The 19,939-nt window shown below is 40.9% G+C and overlaps 1 protein-coding gene across 2 annotated transcripts in view; it reads right to left on the reverse strand.

The window, feature by feature from the left end:
* TXK (TXK tyrosine kinase) overlaps positions 11,826-19,939 on the reverse strand; it is a 62,940-nt gene continuing 54,826 nt past the window's right edge. For both annotated transcript variants that reach the window (XM_005681590.3, XM_005681589.3), the window contains 4 exons: positions 18,164-18,228; positions 17,053-17,171; positions 15,411-15,568; positions 11,826-12,490 (listed from right to left, as the gene is read on the reverse strand). In XM_005681590.3, the coding sequence (XP_005681647.1) occupies positions 12,422-12,490; positions 15,411-15,568; positions 17,053-17,171; positions 18,164-18,228 (411 nt within the window). In that variant the 3' untranslated portion in view covers positions 11,826-12,421. The remainder of the gene's footprint in view (positions 12,491-15,410; positions 15,569-17,052; positions 17,172-18,163; positions 18,229-19,939) is intronic.

The raw sequence follows: 19,939 nt of genomic DNA on the forward strand, positions 1-19,939 counted from the left end.
TATATTATTTCTAGACCAAAGTTATTTCTCTCAAAAAAATCCTAACCCCAAAAACCCTTCAGTTTGACTGGATTTTTCTTCTCTAACCTCAAATGTTAGTAGTTTTATTTGTTTGTAATCTAGCTTAAGTCTGTCCTGGGGAATTTCTTCAGAATTCCATTAAAGTGACTTGAGCATTTCCACAGTTTCGCTGAACTATTACTGAAGTCCACAGTCATGACCTGAGATGATTGCAACGTTCTAAAGTGCTGGTATAGTCTCTTTAGCATAGGGCTGCGCTAGTGGTAAAGAACCAGCCTGCTAATGCAGGAGACATGAGAAACACAGGTTCAATCCCTGGATTAGGAAGATCCCCTGGAGAAGGGCATGGCAACCCACTCCAGTGTCCTTGCCTGGAGAATCCTATGGACAGAAGGGCCTGGCAGTCTACAGTCCATGGGGTTGCAAAGAGCTGGACATGACTGAAGTGACTTAGCACACACGCAGTGTTGAGTGCAATTCAGTGCCTTCTAAATATTTGAAAATTGATAATCCATGGAAGATTCATGGGTTGATACCTCAGGTCAAATATATGTTTACTCTGTTGATTGCTGTTTCATCTAAATTGTATATCAGATTCATAAGTTATAACCACAAGCTTGTGTTCATAGAAAACGTGGTTTCTAAAAATGTAGTGGTTAAAAGTTGTAGAAATTCATTTTTTAAAGTTTTTCTTTTTTTCTGTTGAAAACTGTTGCTTTCTCCAGGACACCTTCTTAGTGAGCATCCAACCTGACTCCAAGGTAGTCCTCCGTTTAACTGAATCTTGGTTTCAGGTATTTCCTCAAGGTCACCTGTTACAAAGCTTTGCCCTTGGTATATTATGCCCCGCTTGAAGGTTCCTGGAATACAAGAAACCATGTGTACCCTGGGATGGATAATGAACTGGTGTTGACACATATGCCCAGGAGAAAGTCTCAGAAAAATCTAATGAGTTGAAATATATTGAGAAACAATGAAACATTTGAAAAACTCTAAAAATCTCTGGTGGGCATATGCATTGAAAAACCAAAATTTTGCAAATCCAAAACCCAGAATACTTTTTCCCAAATAGGAAGATGTTGTCTAAGGAGGAATAAAATGCTGGATCCCTCTATTCAGACTAACTGTGTTAGTCTTAACTGGTACTTTCAAATGTATATATTTTAATATATATACACTTTATCTCAGATACCTTAAGATTTATTATGTGAAAATCTGTACATGTATCATTAAGGATCACAAAGCTGTCTTCACACAGCCAAAAGGAAAGCCTTTCCTAATTCTGTAAACATAATAGTTTCATTTTATTTTCTAACTTAAAATTTTATTCTTAGATCAATGGTTAATTATTTAATTTTTAGTTCAGATTTCCAAATGTTCATAAAAGCCTCTAGATTTGGCAGCATGCAGTTAACATTTTTAAGGGTATGAAATCAAATATATGTATATGGAAGGCACTCACGTTTATCCCTGACATTGAGGCATTCAATACAATTCAGGTCTCTGAAACATTTTAATTCTCATAGTCTTAATATTAGACTGATAAGGACCATTAGTCATCAGTTTTCATAAATTGTTTTTTGTTCTCAGTTTGTCACTTTAGTTCATTTTTAATAATTCAACTGAAAATGAATTCTATTAGTGTATTGTCAACAATACAAAATGTCAGACAAAAATATTTTTCTTAATAAAACCAAACTAAATAGTTTTCACATCCCAATAAAGCTTTGTAGAAAATAACATCAATATATATGAAATATTTTCAAATATTTAAAGAATTGTGATCATGAAATTTTCTATTTTTCTAATGTTTATAAATACTGTGCATTTTAGAAAGTTTACAACTTTTAATGTTTCTCTATATCTTTTCATTTGTAATAAAATAATGTGGCTTACTTATCCTTGTTGGAATTCCATTTTGAGTTTCTTAAAGTTTATGTCATGGCAAAATTAAAAAGAAAAGTTCAAGGTTTAAAAGGCTTTGTGCTTAATGCTTTGTCATTTTCCTTGAAATTAAAGTCTATGTTTTAGAAAAAGGCTCTGCACAAAGCCATCTCCTGTATAACTAACTGATCTGGCACCTGAACAAAAAGTAGAAGAAACTGTCTTATCTTTTAATAATTTTGTTGAACAGTCAGTGTAATGGTATCTCCTCTCAGTTCAGAAATTTAAAAGAAAAATGAGAAAAAGAAAAAAATATATAACAAAGTTTGGTAGCACTGCATTACATTATAATGTATATTCTCAAACCCTCTTTCTGGCCCCAGGGGAACTTGACCACATGCCTTTGTCAACTTTATCAGTATTGACCGTATTACCATGACTTTATCAACTTTCCTTATTTTAATTTGAATTCATGTTTAAGAACAGCTCTCTCAGTTGTTTCTAAGGAAATAAATTGTCTAGGGTACAAAAGCCTCTTTCTTACCTGTGTCTGTTTTTTAAATGAACAGAAATAATTTGCAGTTCCCTAAATCACATTGCTACTTAGGGCCAGAATGAGGACCAAAACCCAAGCTCCCCAAACTCCCCACTCCACAGTATGGAGGGCCACTCCTTAGGCACATCTAAGGAGGCCTTGATGGAACACATCTCCCCAGAGTCAGAATGAACGACAGCTGCCCCCAGCAAGCCACGTTAGCATAGACCAAACATTACAGTACCCTGGCTGCAGTGTACAGGAAGCCTCTAAGAGGTAAGCTTAGGTTACAAGAGTCTTAAATTTTATCTACAACAATGAACAATACATGTTTCCCAACTGAGAATTTGTTTGCCAAAAAACAAGCAGAAAAAAGCCTTTTGAGAGAGCTGACCACCTGAGACACCTTTTCCCACTTCAGTTACAAATCATGAAAAATCTTCTTGAAGGAAAACCGAGTTTCCATTAATGCCTTTAATATGGGAGAAAACCTCTGAGTTCTAAAGCACTTTTGTGTTTCATATGGAGAACTCCCCCTATGGCTGGGAATAGAGCTGGCAGGAATCAGTAGGCCAAGCTTCACTAACCTCAAGCTTGTCCAGTGATCAGGAGACAAGCCCTCACACCAGTTTTCTGCCCTGGGGTGCTTTTAAGACCATGCAGCCCTGCCTCACACAGCTACATGTAGGCCCGAGCAACTACTTGACTGGGGCAGGGGGCAGGGCCGGGAGGAGAGGTGTGTGGTGCAGAAGGGATGACAGATGGAGGTAAAAGCCCTGAGTACCACATTCCCAGAATTCCCTCCCACACCCTGCTTTCTGTGATCCAGCCAGAAATTCCTGACTGCCAGCATGAAACTCAATCTGTCCCCACAGCTTGTGGCACTATTTAGAACAGCCAAGACATGGAAGCAACCTAAGTATCCATCAATAGATGAATAGATAAAGAAGATGTGGTATGTATACACAATGGAATAGTACTCAGCCGTAAAAACCAGTGAAATAATGCCATTTGCAGCAATATGGATGGATCCACTTCCCTCATAGCTCGAAGATCCCCTGGGGAAGGGACAGACTACCCACTCCAGTATTCTTGGGCTTCCCTTGAGTGGCTCAGCTGGTTAAGAATCCACCCACAATGCAGGAGACCTCGGTTCGATCCCTGGATTGGGAAGATCCCCTGGAAAAGGGAAAGGGTACTCACTCCAGTATTCTGGCCTGGAGAATTTCATGGACTACAGTCCGTGGGGTCACAAAGAGTCAGACACAACTGAGCAACTTTCACACTTTCAGAGATTATGATATTAAATAGGTCAGAGAAAGATAGACATCATATGATGTCTCTTACTTGTGGCATCTTTTAAAAAAATGATACAAATGAACTTATTTACAAAACAGAAACAGACTCACCGACTTAGATAACGAATTTATGGTTACCAAAAGCGAAGTTGGGGAAGGTGCTGCTAAGTCGCTTCAGTCGTGTCCGACTCTGTGTGACCCCATAGACGGCAGCCCACCGTCCCTAGGATTCTCCAGGCAAGAACACTGGAGTGGGTTGCCATTTCCTTCTCCAATGCATGAAAGCGGAAAGTGAAAGTCGACTCCGAGCGACCCATGGACTGCAGCCTACCAGGCTCTTCCGTCCATGGGATTTTCCAGGCAAGAGTACCGGAGTGGAGTGCTATTGGGGGAGGGATAAATTAGGAGATTGGGATTAAAACATATGCAAAATACTGTATATAAAATATATAATAACCAATAAGGACCTACTGTATAACGCATCAAATTCTGCTCAATGTTATGTGGCAGCCTGGATGGGAGGGGAATTGGGGGGAGTATGAATACATGTATATGTATGGCTGGTTGTTTTTTTGTTTTTTTGCTATTTACCTGAAAATATTACAATGTTGTTAATCAGCTATAACCCAATACAAAATAAAAAGTTTTTTTAAAAAAGAATACATATATAAAACTGAATCACTTTGCTGTACACCTGAAACTAATACAACATTGTAAATCAACTATATTCCAATAATTTTTTAAAAGAAAACTAGGTACAATAAAAGTATTATACTTAAAAAAGCTTGTGGATTACATTGTGAATGCCTTCTATAGACTCACCAACCATGGAAACCAAACACAGGGCCTGACTCTTTAGCATCTATGAGTCAAGTCTCTAGATCTTCCCTGGAATGGATCTGGGTGAAGTATATGGCTCCTCCTTGAGTTAATTGTGCACAACAAACATTCAGAAAATAAACTCAAAAACATCTCAATGAAATTGTTTCATAGACCAAGAAGGGACAAACTAGCTCTCCAACTCAGAAAGTCTCCTTGTTTTTCAATTAGCTTTTGCCTTTGTTTTCACTATAAACATTTCATCATTTCACTAGAAGAGTTTAAATAAAGTATACGTGAATAAAAGAGTGCACACTTCTCCCAACCCAGGGAATGGTAAGGCTAGGTTATAATGGACAAGCCTTGCAGGAAACAGAAATTTAATTATTATGGATAGAATGTGGTTTTGTTTACCCTTGTTATCTTACTTGAACTTAATTCCTTCTGAGTAATCTTGCATGCACAGAAAAAAGAGCAAGGCTTTGAGAGTCTGGGATCACAGGATCGCAGGGTGTAAACTTAAGGAAGGCAGTGATTCAGTCTTTTTAGCAAGTACTGAGACAGACTTTCTGCAAAGGTAGGCTGTTGGATTGAGTTCACCTGGGCAAGAAGGAGGGTCAACACTGGAGACACCACAGTGTGGTATCACTGTGAGAACCAAACTGGTTTAGGTCAGGTGGACTTAAGGAATTCAATGTAATTCAGGTTACAGGCAGCATTTCCACTTCTTATGGGAGGTGCCTGCTGATAGGAGATTACCCTGCTGCCTGAGGAAAAATAAAAGGCATGGAGGAACTGGTCAAACAAGATCAAGTGTTATATTATTTGTTTTGCTTCATGGTGTGGCATAGCTGGGGCTGGAAGAAGCAGGTCCCCGCCAGCGACATGGGCATGTGATCTTACCTTCACAACGTTGGGATAATTTACAGTCCAGCCGAGTGAAGATTAAACCCTTCTGACAAACTCATCTGTGTGTCCAGTGTCTCTGAAAGACCATGACTTCAGAATCATCAATGAGACATAAAAGGCTAAGCTCTAAAACCTGTAGCTGAACAGAAACATCCAATTGGGTTCCCAAGCAAACAAGAAAACAAGGCTTAATTTCAGAGTCAGAAACTCACCTGACTTTCACTTCCCCCAATCAACCAGCAGATTCCACAAAACAAACCCCTTCCTAAAATACATGAATTTCTGGCCCTTTTCCTGAGATTTCATGGAATTCTGTATGCAGAGTGCCCCCCACCCCTCTTCCATGAGATATAAACAGTAACTCCTCAGGACTTATCCAGTGGTTAAGACTTTACCTTCCAATGCAGGGGATGTGAGTTCAATCCCTGGTCCTGGACCTAAGATCCCACGTGCCTTTTGCCCCAAAATCCCAAAACGCAAACAATATTGTAACAAATTCAATTAAGACTTTAAAAATGGTCCACATTAAAAAAAAATCTTAAAAATAATTTTAAAATGAGTACATCCTCTCTAGGTTCTCAGCATCTTTAATATCTTCCCAAGAAACCTGGGAGCACTGCCATCCAGAAAGGAGAAACTGCAGACTCCCTGCCTCTGGATTTCTGGCTCTTTGTTAAAAAAAAAAAAAAAAGTCATTGTATTCCTTTAGCCCTCCTTGGCTTTGATGTCTTGGCTGTGCTGGTGGCTAAAGGCAGGCTAACTAAAGCATCTGATGTCTTATTAAGTGCCCCCCCTGTTGAACAGCTGTTAGTCATCAGGCATCACTGAGATATCTTTCTCCTTTTGTCCCACCTTTTAAAAAATCTTCACAAGAAGTCTTGACCCAGAAAAAACATAAAGTATTTTATTTCACGCAATGATTTTTGACCCTGACTGCACATTACTTTCACCTGAGAAGGCTGTTTTACCTTCCCAAGCCCAGGCCCCACCCCAAACCAATCAAAGAGAACATGTGAGGGTGGGGGTACAGTCAAGCTATTTTGTTAGAAGTTCCCCTGGTGATTTTAATAGGCAGCCAGGCTTGAGAACCACAGATCTAATCTAAGACCCCACCTATCCAAGTCACATCCCCATGGTAAAGCTGTTATTTTAAAAGTGCTAAAATATAGCAGGTATATTCTGTGGCTATGGTTGTTTTCAATTTCTTAGATTTCAATAATCTTTGAAGTGAGCTACATAATTGGGACCTAAGTAGAAGCATATAGTAAGATAGCTGCCAATAGAAGAATCAGTAGACACGTATCATTTAGGAATAGGCTTGGCTTCTGGTAATTAAATGACTGACTAATATTGGCTTAAAGAAATAGGGATTCATTTGTTTCATAGAACAAGAAGCCTAGAAGTGGGCAATGCAGAGCTGCCACAAAGGAGAGATTCATGCCCTTTGTATCTCTCTGCTCCATAGACAAGGCTGCCATTTAATAACCACAAACACCACCCAGATGAATTTGAACTTCACACACACAAAACCTCAAATAGTATAAGAATGTCCCTACAATCTTTGGAACACACAGTTATACACAGTTTAACTGATTACAGTTTTCAAGCCTCATCACTGCCTTCTTCCCTTCTGCCCACGCCCAAGCAAGCTGATAGGAACGGAACTTCCGTAGCAGCGGAAGTTCAAACTACACCAGCCCAGCCCCTTCCTCTCTACCCCACCCTTCCTCACCACAAAACCCCAAAGGAACCGCTCCTCCCTGCGCTCTCAAGTCACCTTTTGGGTCTGCTGGGGAGCGTGTTCACGGGTGTCTGCAGAAACCCTCACTCTGAGTCATAAACCTTTCACCCTCTCTCGATGTGTGTATGACAACGGCAGTCTCAACATCTGAACCAAGTCTGGGATAGGGGTTCATCTATCTCTGAGGGTGACCACAACAGAAGAGACTACAACACACTAGAAAACTGTTGGGAACCCCCTGGCCGTCCAGTGGTTGAGTCCACGCTTTCAGCGTCCATCCCTGGTCTGGGAACTAAGGTCCCTGCAAGCCATGCACGACGTAGCCAAAAAAAGAAAAAAAAAGTCTGTTATCCCAAATTCAGATTTAACTGGTCCTTCTATGTTTAATCTGAGAATCCCATCCACGGTAACTATACCTACTATACCTCCAGGTCTCAAGGCTGTGCTCCAAGTAGGAAGAAGCAAAAGTTTTCCTTCTGGTGAAATTGGTTTGTTCCTTTGGGAAGGGAAGCTATCCTTGGGTGCTTCTGGCTGCATCTCGTTATGTAGAACTTTCTCATGTGGGTAAGCTTGTCATGGGGCTTTAAGAACGTATCTGCCAATGCAGAAGATGTGGGTTCAATCCCTGGGTTGGGAAGATCCCCTGGAGAAGGAAATGTCAACCCACTCCAGCATTCTTGCCTGGAGAATTCCACGGACAGAAGAGCCTGGTGGGCTACCAGGACTCATAAGAGCCTTATGAGTCCATGGAGTCATAAGCGAGTCAGACATGACTTAGCAACTAAAGCAACAAGCTTGCCACAAGACAGCCTTAAAAATTGAATTTTTCAACCTTTCATAACAGGAATAATAAAGGGTTTTACATGACTTTTGGAAAATAAAATGCCAACAACTACCAGGAAATATGTAATAGGCATAACTTTGAAATACGTCACTCACTCAACAAGGTGATTTCCCTCTCTCTGAATCCAGTTAGTTTGTGAGGGTGAGAAGGCAAATACCCTCTGGGAAGAAGGATATGGTCTAAAGACCTGCACCATTGACATCAGCTGGGAGCTTTTCAGTAACTAAGACTCTGAGGCCCCACCTCAGACCTATTGAATCAGAACCTGCATTTTAACAAAGGCCGCAGGTGATTGTACATGCATTAGCGTTTGAGAGTAACTGACCTGGAAGAACAAGGGTTGTCACATTTGACTCCTATTGGAATAATCCAAACAACTTAAAAAGTCCTGTGCTAGTGATTCTGATTTCATTGCTGCAGGATGTAGCCTGAGCATGAAATCTCCCCAGATGGTTCTAGTAAGCAGTGAAGACTGAGAGCCACTGGGCTAACAACCATGGTTCTCAGCCCTGCATGAGAATCACTTGGGGCACTTTGTTGTAAAACCAATGCCTGGGTCTCCTCAAAGCAGGTAAATAAGATATTTTTGAAGAGCTCTTGGATCATTCTGTTGTGTGAGGACCAGGGCAAGGAAGTAAAAAGCTCATATTCTTTGGGAGAATGATGTTAGATGGGCTGAAGATACCACCGAGGAGGGGGAGGCCAGGTGGACACTGCCAAGGGCAGTGAGGGGCTTTTGCTGTGATTCATATTTCAGACTCCTGGAGGGGGTTCCCTCACAAACAGTCCCTGCCCAAGTCTGGCAAGCAGCTATAGCAAGATAAACTCTGCCCCACAACAAGGTCAGGCAGGGTGGTAAGGGGGAGGGGTGGGAGTGCACAGTTGCAGGGTTTCAACTTTCTGAGCTGTTCTACCCTGAGTGGTATGAAAAAGACCCAGAAGTTCCCACACAGTCTTAAGATGGGACTCAGGAGCTCAATGGACTGAGAGCAGAAGCACTGTCATGGTGCCCATTGTTCAGGAGCCAAGGTGACTGGCAGCTTCTGCTACAACACAGCCCAGGCCGAGGGACAAATGGAACACAGAGCAGAGCCTAAGAGGGGCCCACAGTGCCAGCAAGAGCTGGGATGAGGTTTCAGTAGCCAGGAAGAGCTTCTGTATCCTGAGCTAGTCAAGAGAGGCCAACCTATGGTCTGCAAAGGCCAGTAGGACAAGCAGCAACCAGGCTGATAAGCAGTGTTGCTGAGACCAGAGGTGCCAGGGGACACTGCTCCAATCCAAGCAGCCCTCCCATTCACGTCAGCACCTCAAGGTCACCTCGCCAGGGCTGATAGTCATGGTCTCCATCAGCAGGGCTGGACTGATTACTGGCGGTCACCATCCATTCTGATTGGTGTCTGCCTGTGACAAATCAGTCGGTAAACATTTTGAATATCACCCCCTGGATAAAGTCACCCCTCTCTCTTCTCTGCCCAGATGCTACCTTGGCAGAAGCAGAAGGAAAGGCAAAATCTGAGAGACAACCCACTTCACCCACAGAGAATATTTTCATTTTTGCCCTGGACTAAAGTCACAAGATTAAGCTAAATTTTCTCAGCACTCTAAGCAGGTAGGGGAACCTGAGGAAAACAGGATAATTTCAGATAAAATAAAATAGCTGCAGGCTGCTTGTACATCTGGTAGGAGTGTGAAGAAACTTCTGTCCTTGTGTAGACACAAGGATAATCTACTTCCTCTATTAAATATCGATGTGTCTATATGAATTTATGTTTCTCTATAGATTTATTTGGGAATCTTTTTTTCTGTTAATCTGATGTCAATCCCTAACAAAACATAATTTTCTCTATGTAAACAGGGAAAAGGAGATATGGAAAATTTATGGGTAAGTCAAATTGTTCTTGAAAAAGTAAGAATTCTACTAAAAAGAGCGATGAACACCTGAGATTATACACTAGAATCAGAAGGAAAAATGGCCCACTATTGTGTGGCAAAGCAATGGATTGTCCAAGAATCCCAAGAGGAGAGCTGCTTACCAGACTGGATCCCCACCTCTGGAAGATGAAGCCTCCGGATAATTCCACCACTTGTATTTCATTGGGTTATTCCATGAGTGTTTAGCTTAACTCTGTGTTGGGCCCTATTTAAGGAGCTGGGGATATAGCAGTGAACAAAAGAGACAAAAATGCCTGACCTCACACATGTTACAGTTTCAGGGATAATGAGACAGACAATAGACCAAATAAATAAGTAGAAATATATTATTTTCTGTATAGTGTTAAGAGCTGTAGGTAAAAAATTATATGGAAAAAGGAGACAGGAAATGTCCATGGTGGGGTTATCGTTTTAAATAGGATGATTCAAGAAAGCGTAACAGAGAGGGTGACTTTTGAGCAACAGTCCTGAGGAGATGAGGAGGCAAGCCACGTTGCTATCAAGGAGAAGCACTCCTGGCAAAAGGCAGGCAGATGCAAAAGCCCTGAGGTGAGGAGGTGCCTGGAATGTTCGAGAGACAGTGTGGGTTAACAGGGGAGGAGCAGGAGATGAGGTCAATGAGTGGATGCGCACAAGTGACAGAAGGAAACCACTCTGGTCCAACCCGATTCTTCACCTGCATTTTCAGCTTTCCCAGACAGCTTATCATACAGGAAGTCACCAACCCACCACTACCGGCACTAAAAGAAGGCACCTATATTTCTTAAGATCCTCATTTACTGCTAAAGCTTTCTCTTTAGTTGTGAGAAAAATTACCCCAGACCACTTCAAAACATTAAAGTGCTGGAGAAAAACAACCCTGGCCAACTGGCACTTAATACTGACAAAGTCCCCCAGTTTATCAATCATGCTTGAGCTAATCTGCTTCAAGGAAATAGGGATCATAGCTGAACAGCTCCAAGTTGTTACTAGTGAAGATGCTGGACCACGTGTTAAATGGCCAAGAAAGCAAGAGACTCACGGGGAAGAGAAGAACGGTGGATGTTTTTTGATTATCTTTCCTGCATCTGTTACTCACTCCTCCGCTGCCCTCCCCAGAGCTCTCAGTTTCTATTTCCAAGTGCGAGTGTGCTCAGCTGTGTCCAGCTCTTTTTGTGACCCTATGGGTTGTAGCCTGCCAAGCTCCTCTGTCCAGGGGATTCTCCAGGCAAGAACACTGGAGTGGGTTGCCATGACCCCCCTCCAGGGGATCTTCCCGACCCAGAGATCAAACTCGTGTCTCGTGTCTCTTATGTTTCCTGCATTGGCAGGTGGGTTCTTTACCACTAGTGCCACCTAGAAAGCCTCTCCCATTGTTAAACCTTATGGTAATGACTCCTGCTTTCTGCAGCACCCTTTCCACTATGCAGCTTCCCCTTTCTGAAGCACTGAGGATGACGAAGATCAATTTCCAATCATTCCTGCAAATGGTATGTGAAAAATCAAGGTTTAATGGTGATTACTGGTTATTTCATTTTGAATCTAAAACCCTGGACTTCAGAAATAATGGAACTTGATGTAACATTTGAGTATCTTGCTTTTGCCACCTTTTGTTCTTATGGAAAAAGCAAGTCATCTTCTAGAAGGTGCCAAAGGTACTTTCTATGACAAAATGAGGCTTCCTCAATTTTCCAATTTCACAGGTACCAAGGGTGAAAGCTCAGAACAGAGATGCAGGTTCTGAATTGTCCTGGACAGTGGATCTCACTAGAAACAGAAACTTCACCAGGTCCTGTTCAAAGGACTTTCTCCTGTAACAGTGTTCAATACTGGAGCACAGGAAACTGTGCTGAAATGATCAAATCTGTGCAAAAATAGTTTATTAAATAACATAAGGAAGATTATGAAGGACAGTTCCAGAATGCCCACTCATGTGGCTTGTAAAGGTGCATTTTTCATAAAGATCTGTACAGCTCAAAAGCATGACATCCTGCAGGGGAGGCTCCTTTATTCCAGGATTTGGCAGAATTTATTTTCATCTTCTATGCATGCGCCACCAAAGTAAAAAAAAAAAAAAGAAGAAGTCACTCCTCTTCAGTAAAGCAGTGTCCTCAGTAAAGGATAAGGTTCTCATGTAGCCTTGGGGGCTCTCAGGGCGCTTCTCCTGAACAGCAGTCACTGTAAAGACCACCATGGAGCAATTTTCCATTCTTCATGCATGAGACATAAAGAGTGTTACAGAAAAATCCAAGTTTAGAAGTCACTTTCAAACATACATGTAGAAAAGTTATTGTCAGAATACTCTCAAGCTTTAACAAATTGGAAAAGCCTGTGATCTTTGCACTGTTTCTCAGAGTCAGTGGCTCTAAAGGGTGATATTCACCATCAGTGACTTCACCCAGGGTTTCCTTTCATGACGGTCCTGCAGGATGATCCTCTGGGTTGGCAGTCCCTTTAGGTCACCAGGTTTCTGCAATCTCTGTAAGAACCTGCAGCAGCTCAGCAAACGTCGGGCGGCCTTTAGGTTTCTGGAAAAGGGAATTGGAGGCGGTCAACTTAGCTTAAGATTCACACAGAGACCAGCTTTGGAACTTGCTGGCAGGACCCAGATCCAGTCTGGTTCACCACGAACAGAAGAGACAGATATCTTGGCTGACAGATAGGGCATGAATGGCAGCTGAGCGAGGCAGGGGTGTGAAAATATAAAGGAAGAGATTGCGGCAAAAATAAAATGGCTAGAACTGCAAACACTCACGTGGCTATTTAAATTAACTGAAATTAGATACATCTTAAAATTCAGTTCTCAGTCACCCTAGCTACTTTTCAATTCTTTGATAGCCAGGTATCACCTGACCTATTGGACAACGCAGATAGCATACTTCCATCACCACAGAACGCTCCATAGATCTGCCCTAGAGATCTATTTGGATGACTTGATATGCATGGAATAAAGGAAGAGCTGGGAGAGAGGGGCCTCTAGAGTCCCAAGTCCCCAAGCTCTGCCTGTTATTCACTATACCTGATCCCCTGTAGAAAGACAGATTTTAGTCAGAAAGCAAAAGGCATATTTCCATGAGGGCCTTTTCAGGTCTTGAAGCACTGACTGTGCTGTCTTCAGGCTCAGTCAATAAATTCCAAGCCATGAAGATTAGAGCCTTTTTTCTGTTTCACAGTGGGATGTGGTTTGACTTTGACTCCATGAGGAAGCCCCATGGCATCTTTGAAATCCATGGGAAATAGAAATATTCATGGTAGTAGAGGTCCCTGGCAACAGGGTTAGTAGGGAGACACCACCCCTAGTGGCTTGTAAACAGATGGCATCAATAAAAGTACAGAGTAGGAGACAACCTAAATGTGTATCAATGCAGGAATGGATAAAGAAGATGAAGTACATATATACAACAGAATACTACTCAGCCATAAAAAAGAGAAAGCAATACCATGTGCAGCACCATGGGTAGACCTAGAGATTATCATACTGAGTGAAGTCAGTCAGAAAGAGAAAGACAAATACCGTATGATTTTACTTATATGTGGATAAGCTATGAAACAAATGAACTTATCTACAAAAAAGAAACAGACTCACAGACACAGAGAACAGATTTTTGGTTGCCAAAGGTGAGGGGGAGTGGAGGAGGGATGGATTGGGAGTTTGGGATTAGCAGGTGCAAACTATTATATATAGAATGGATAAACAACAAGGTCCTACTGTATACACAGGGGACTATATTCAATGTCCTGTGATAAACCATAACAGAGAAGAATAAGAAGAATGCACATATATGTATAACTGAATCACTTTGCTGTACAACAGCAGTTAATATACAACATTGTAAGCCAACTATAATAAACTACATTTTTTAAATAGAGTAAATAAAATATAACAATTAAAGGACAGAATAGGAGAATATGTGAGCACATGTGAGAGTCTTCCTTGAGACTTCAAGAATAAGTAGAGGAGCTTGTTGCTGGTGCTGAGGTTGTGCCAGTAGTAGAGCCAATGAAACAAGTATGCTGCTGCTGCTGAGTCGCTTCAGTCGTGACCGACGACCCTGTGCGACCCCATAGACGGCAGCCCACCAGGCTCCCCCATCCCTGGGGTTCTCCAGGCAAGAACACTGGAGTGGGTTGCCATTTCCTTCTCCAATGCATGAAAGTGAAAAGTGAAAGTGAAGTCACTCAGTCGTTTCCGACTCCTAGCGACCCCATGGACTGCAGCCTACCAGGCTCCTCTGTCCATGGGATTTGCCAGGCAAGAGTACTGGAGTGGGGTGCCATTGCCTTCTCCAGAAACAAGCATAACCATGCTAATATAATCATGTTTGAGTCTAGAGATGCTTAAGCACCTTGTTTATTTGGTCCTCAGTATCTTATTTACTCCTTTCTCTGTCTCCTCTCCACAGATATGTAAAATCTCAAAAAGTATTCTATTGTATATGCATGTACAAGTATATTGCTTTAGACATGTACATTCCTGAGCTATTTACATTATTATTGCAAAGATGCTCTTCAGACATCTGTTTGCTACTAACAGCTTACTTAATATTTTTTTATGTCTTTCAAGAGCACTTGCAGAGCAGTTAATCATATGTAAAGTATTTTCATACACTGGGGATCTTTATAAAATTAATACTTCTCTGGAATGGAAACAACCATGTTACTTTTGAAATACTGAATTTTTTTAGTGTTTGTGAATTGGAAGTTGAGTGATTTCTTTTTTAGCCAGAAGGAAATCCTCATCCAGTTGTAGCTATTCTGGGTTGAAACTGTCAACTGGAAAGAGAGAACTGTCAAAGTCACAGAGGAGTCTGATGATGGGGAGGGGTGTGTTGAGTTGTCCCCAGAAAAGACAGAGGTGGGATATAAACTCATCTGGCCTTATTTTTAAGGTTGGCATTTCAAGTAAAAGAGAAACTGGCCTCCTGAGAGAGAGTTTTCTGAGTACAAGTTCCTGGCACACTTCCTGCCTTCATTCCTATTTTTGTTTAATCTATCAGGAGTCTCAAATGCCACAGGAGAGATAAAACCCATTACTCTTACCCTTGGAAAAGCAAGACGAATTATAGTAGAGTGAAGTAAATAAAAACACCATCCTTCTCTTTCAACGTGAAAATTGAACAAGTCTGATTCCACCCTTAGTTTCCACCCAGAAGTTCTTAAAAGGAGTAAAACCTTTCATCACGGAGGCTTTAATAACATCGAGTTTCTGTAGGAACCAATTTTGGAAAGATAAGACTTAGAAAAGGTACTGAATTCCTCAGTTGAAAGGCCACTGTTAAAATGTGTTAATGATTTTTGTTGTGGAAGTACTTCTGGCTCTCAGGGATCATTACCAAGAAATAGAAACCGTTTCCTGCCATGACAGAGTCCTGGGGTAACATGGGTGATAATCAATCTGCTCTCAGATGCAGGAACTGCCAACCTTTGAAGGAAAGTAAGGGCACTCACCTCATGCCAGCAGCTATACATGACTTCATATATGGACATTGGTGCCAGGTAAGGTCGGTACAGCCTGAAGCCTTTAGAAATAGCTTCCACGACTTGCAAATTTGACCTATTCTCAAATGGCATTTTTCCTTCTGAGAAAACTTCCCACATCAAAACTCCTGAAAATAAAACACATAAAAATAAGAGGTTAGACAGAGGTGGTTACTTGGAACTGAGCTGTTTCCAATTACAAGGCATTATTTCCCTCCTGCAGCCATGGAGTTGCAATCATCCAGAATGACTGCAGTTCTATCCAGGAAGCAGATCCCGTGCATCTTAGGTTTTGAACTGAATATATTCCAAGGGAAAACAATTCCTTCCCTTTTCTGTTGGTTCTGACTGCCTTCTTATTGGAAGAAAATGCTGGCAGTATCTTTAATTCAAAGTACTATTCATGTCTCCATACCCTGATATCAATGAAACTTTCTACCATTCCATAGAAAATGATAATATTGTGTAATCCCCTGCTGCCTGCTAAGGCCAGGAAAACTCCTGACCAGGAGGCATACATTTCCCTCTTTCCATTGAAAGACTGCTGAGTAGAGTCCCAGAAAATCTGGCAGGGGTTCTGTTTATATAAGCAGGTGTTCAAAACTCATTGATGATTGATGAAGCTCCTTCAAGTCTCTCAATTTGAGTTCATTTAATTATTCACTTATTCTACAAATATGTATTATATATTGATCAGACTCCACCCTTATGTTAGAGTCACAGAATTAAGATTGAAACCTGTCCAAGTTCTTAAGAATTTAAGAAGCTCACTGTCCAGTGAGGAAGAAAGACAGGTGGTCAGGTAAAACTCTAGGGTTTCTAATTGTTCTACAGCCACCATCGATGAAATCCTTATGTTGCTATCATTGGTCTCACAACTCAACTGCTCTCCAGCAGAGCTTAAAATGTCACCAGCCAAGACTATCACACGTCAGTGGAGAGCTAATGAGATCAATACAAGCTAAATCTTATTGTGGGCAATAACATTCACACCCTTTGAGGGTACAGATGTCTCTCACAACCTAAGAAGGCACCCAGGAAGGCCCAGGTGAAAGAGAATAGATAGATCATTTACACATTTATTGCCATTTTCTGCAAGTCAACTCAAAGAACAAATTCCATCAGACGTGGATCCACAGTATCTCTTTTTCAATGAAGAACATTACCCAATATAAATAGCCATTGATAGACCCCAAGGAAGCCTATGTCTAATTTCACAAAATATGAGAATAATAATGTAAACGAGATGGCATCACGGATAGTCAAGCAATGAAGGTTATTAATTACACTCGAGATTAAATGACGCTGTAAGATCAGTTTTCCTTGCAAGTCTCTGTGGTGTGGGAAGGTTGGCTGAATTTGTTTTCTAAATCAGTAGACTCTGTAAACAGTTTTACAGCAAGTGCTCAGTGGGAAAGGAAAAGACCTCAAAGGCAAATTTATATAAGAAGGTTGCCAGCTGCCAAAGACAATCTGATGTGTTAGAACACCTGAGACAGAAACACAGTTATAAGAAGACTCTGAGCTAGATAATATTAGGAAATCAAAGTTAAAAGAGCAATCTCTATTTTATTCAATAAAGCTCCAACAAATGAACATCAAATTCACTCACCGAATGACCAGACGTCAGATTTGCTGCTATATCTGTTGAAATGAAAAACTTCAGGAGGGGACCACTTGACTGGGAACTTGGCTCCAGAAGAACTGACATATTCATCATCCAAAACGTACCTACAGCCATCAGAGTTCAGAGCACATTGTGTTAATCACCCCTAAGTTCTGTGTACTTCTAATCCTTTTGGTTAACTCTGATTTCTAAAATACAAAGTCTTTTACCACAGAAAGGCTCAGGATACCTTCTCTTCTTGCTATCAAGGTAGGAAAGTATCCCTGATACAGTTTCCCCCTTAAACCAAACCTCCATTGTGTTTATTATATTTGAATCTCAGAAAACCATAGCAATTCTTCAGTTTAAAACAGGCCTGTGGTTTAATAATGCCAGGCATGAAGGAATCTTGCAGACAGAAATTCAGGATGAGTCAGCAACCACCTGTGTCAAGAGTCAGACAAGGACAAAACAGGAAAATGGTGGCTGCAGGGAAGCCAGTTTCAGTGGTCAGCAACAGGGTTCAGTCAGGCCATCTCTAGTATGTGGCCCCATGAGACAGGAGTTTGGATTTTGACCCTGAAGAGAGCCAGAGAGAAACCCTGAAATCACTAGGATTAAATTTCTAGCAACCTGAAGGAAAGCAGACTCAAAATATAAATTGCACTGAGTTGTTGAAAATAAGGTTTTCCAACCTTATTTTCACACACTTGCTGACTGTCAGCTACTACAATTGATAAGAGAAATGCAGGAAAAGGACAGCAAAATCAAAGCTGAGCAAACAAATTTTTTTCTATTTCAGAAATATATAAGGACAACTTTTCTCTTAACCTTCTACATATGATAAGTAGACTAAGAAATTCTTTTTATTTTTAAGGGATGACATAATTTTATTAATAATGACCTGACAGATCAGAAGACTAGCCCACAGTCTCAGTTTCCCTTATAGCTAAATTGGTGCATGTCCTAAAGCTCAAAGTGGGTCAGCAGGACATCCAACCACATCAACACTTCCCTCAGGGAAAAAAGAGCAGGCCAATAACACCTTCAGTCTGCCTGTAGACGAATGTAAGATTCCCTACTATGAGTAAACAAAGAAAGAAAGTGCATCATGTACCTTGTCATTCCAAAGTCCGAAATTTTTACTATACATGTAGAACTGACCAAACAATTCCTTGCTGCCTATAGAAAGAAGAAAAGAATCCAGGTTTGAATACAAAGTTTTTTCTTTCCAGAGTTTGTACTCTTTTCCTTATTTCGCTTGTGGCTCAGCACTACCTCTGAGTGAACAACCATGCTACTTCATGGTGATAACTGTCGGTGCTACATAGGATTTAATGTATCTGCCCTTGCGAGATGGATTTTAGTGATTTTTTTTTTAAGAAATGATAAAAAAAGAAAATTTTTAACTAACTTTTTTCCTTTTTAAAATGTGTAATCTTTCTCAAGAAGTATCCTTGACAAGTATCAGGATAAACTCAAACTAAGAGGTAAAAAACTATGAATCTTGATATAAAAAACAGTGTGTATTTAAAACTTTACCTTTATAAATAAAAAGAGGAAAGTCCAATATGCATGAAAAATAAAAGATCATTATATATCTTTGGGATAATCATTGTATAAATTACTTATAGAAATTAAGAAATTGTATTTAAAATTTACATTTCATTGAATGTAACATCATGGGGTCACAAAGAGTCGGACACAACTGAGCGACTGAACTGAACAGTTTACAATTGATATTTTCTTATTTATTAAACCACAGTGAGCTAAATATAGTAGTATATAATGCAGAAACTATTTGATGCCAAGACAATCTATTTTCAGTCAGCTTAGTCAGGAAAACCATTGACTTGATTCCTTAGCCTCATGTAGGTCAAAGGTTTGACAGAATTTTTCTCTTTTGAGCTAATTTGTGGTTTAGTTAGTTCAAAAACAAAAGAAAAAACTTGAAATGGAGAGCCAGCAGGGGCCAGTCTGGAAGATGTTGATAAGTGCCAGCAATGATCTCAAAGTCAAATCACAAGGCAAGCCCTCAACAGAGAACACACACATTGTTAGCTAATAGATCTTAAGTGGCATATAGGTGGAGAAAACAGGACACAAATGACAGTGATCAAGGAAGGAACCAAGACTAGGTAGGTCTGCAAGAAGACAGCTGGAGCAAATGGAATTACCTCACTGTCACCTGACTGAATTTTGAATTCTAATCTTCATGGGGAGGACAAACCGCAGAGACTAGGAAGGTGAGTTAGGTGGAACTGATACCATATCCATCCGATAAAATGTGTGCTCAATGGCAACTCAGGCCAGACACTGGGGAATGCGTCATGAGGCGTGTGAAACAACGGTGGAGCTTTTCTACGTGCCAGGCACTGCTTTAAGTGCTTACACATATTAATTCACGTAATCCTCCCAGTAAGCCCATAGGAAGGAGGTGCTATAATTAACACCACTTGACTAGTTAACTAACTTAAGGTCACACGGCTAGTAAGAAACAAGGGTGAGATTTCAACTAGCTGAGGCAGGGTATGCCATCTTGACTACATAACAAACTTATCAGGGAAATTTTCCAAAAACTTGATCACTAGATTTTACCCCCAAAGATTCTGATTTCATTGGTTGGGGGTATGGGCTCGGTACTGTGATGTTTTAAAGCCCCCAGATGATTCTAATGCCCAGCTAAGTTTGAGAGCCATTGCTCAGCAACTTGCACTCTCATGACACTGAACTGCAGCTCAGAAGTCTACGCCTTGGTGTCAAGGAGTCTTGAGTCTAATATTTGTGTAAACAATGCAAACAATTATTAAAGGAGGTCGTAAATAATAAATGCCAATGAGAGCTCTCAATCATGTGTAGGACAAGCAATGGTGTGCTGGGGCTAATGAAATTA

Source organism: Capra hircus, chromosome 6 (assembly GCF_001704415.2).
Source record: "Capra hircus breed San Clemente chromosome 6, ASM170441v1, whole genome shotgun sequence".
Lineage (NCBI taxonomy): Eukaryota > Metazoa > Chordata > Mammalia > Artiodactyla > Bovidae > Capra > Capra hircus.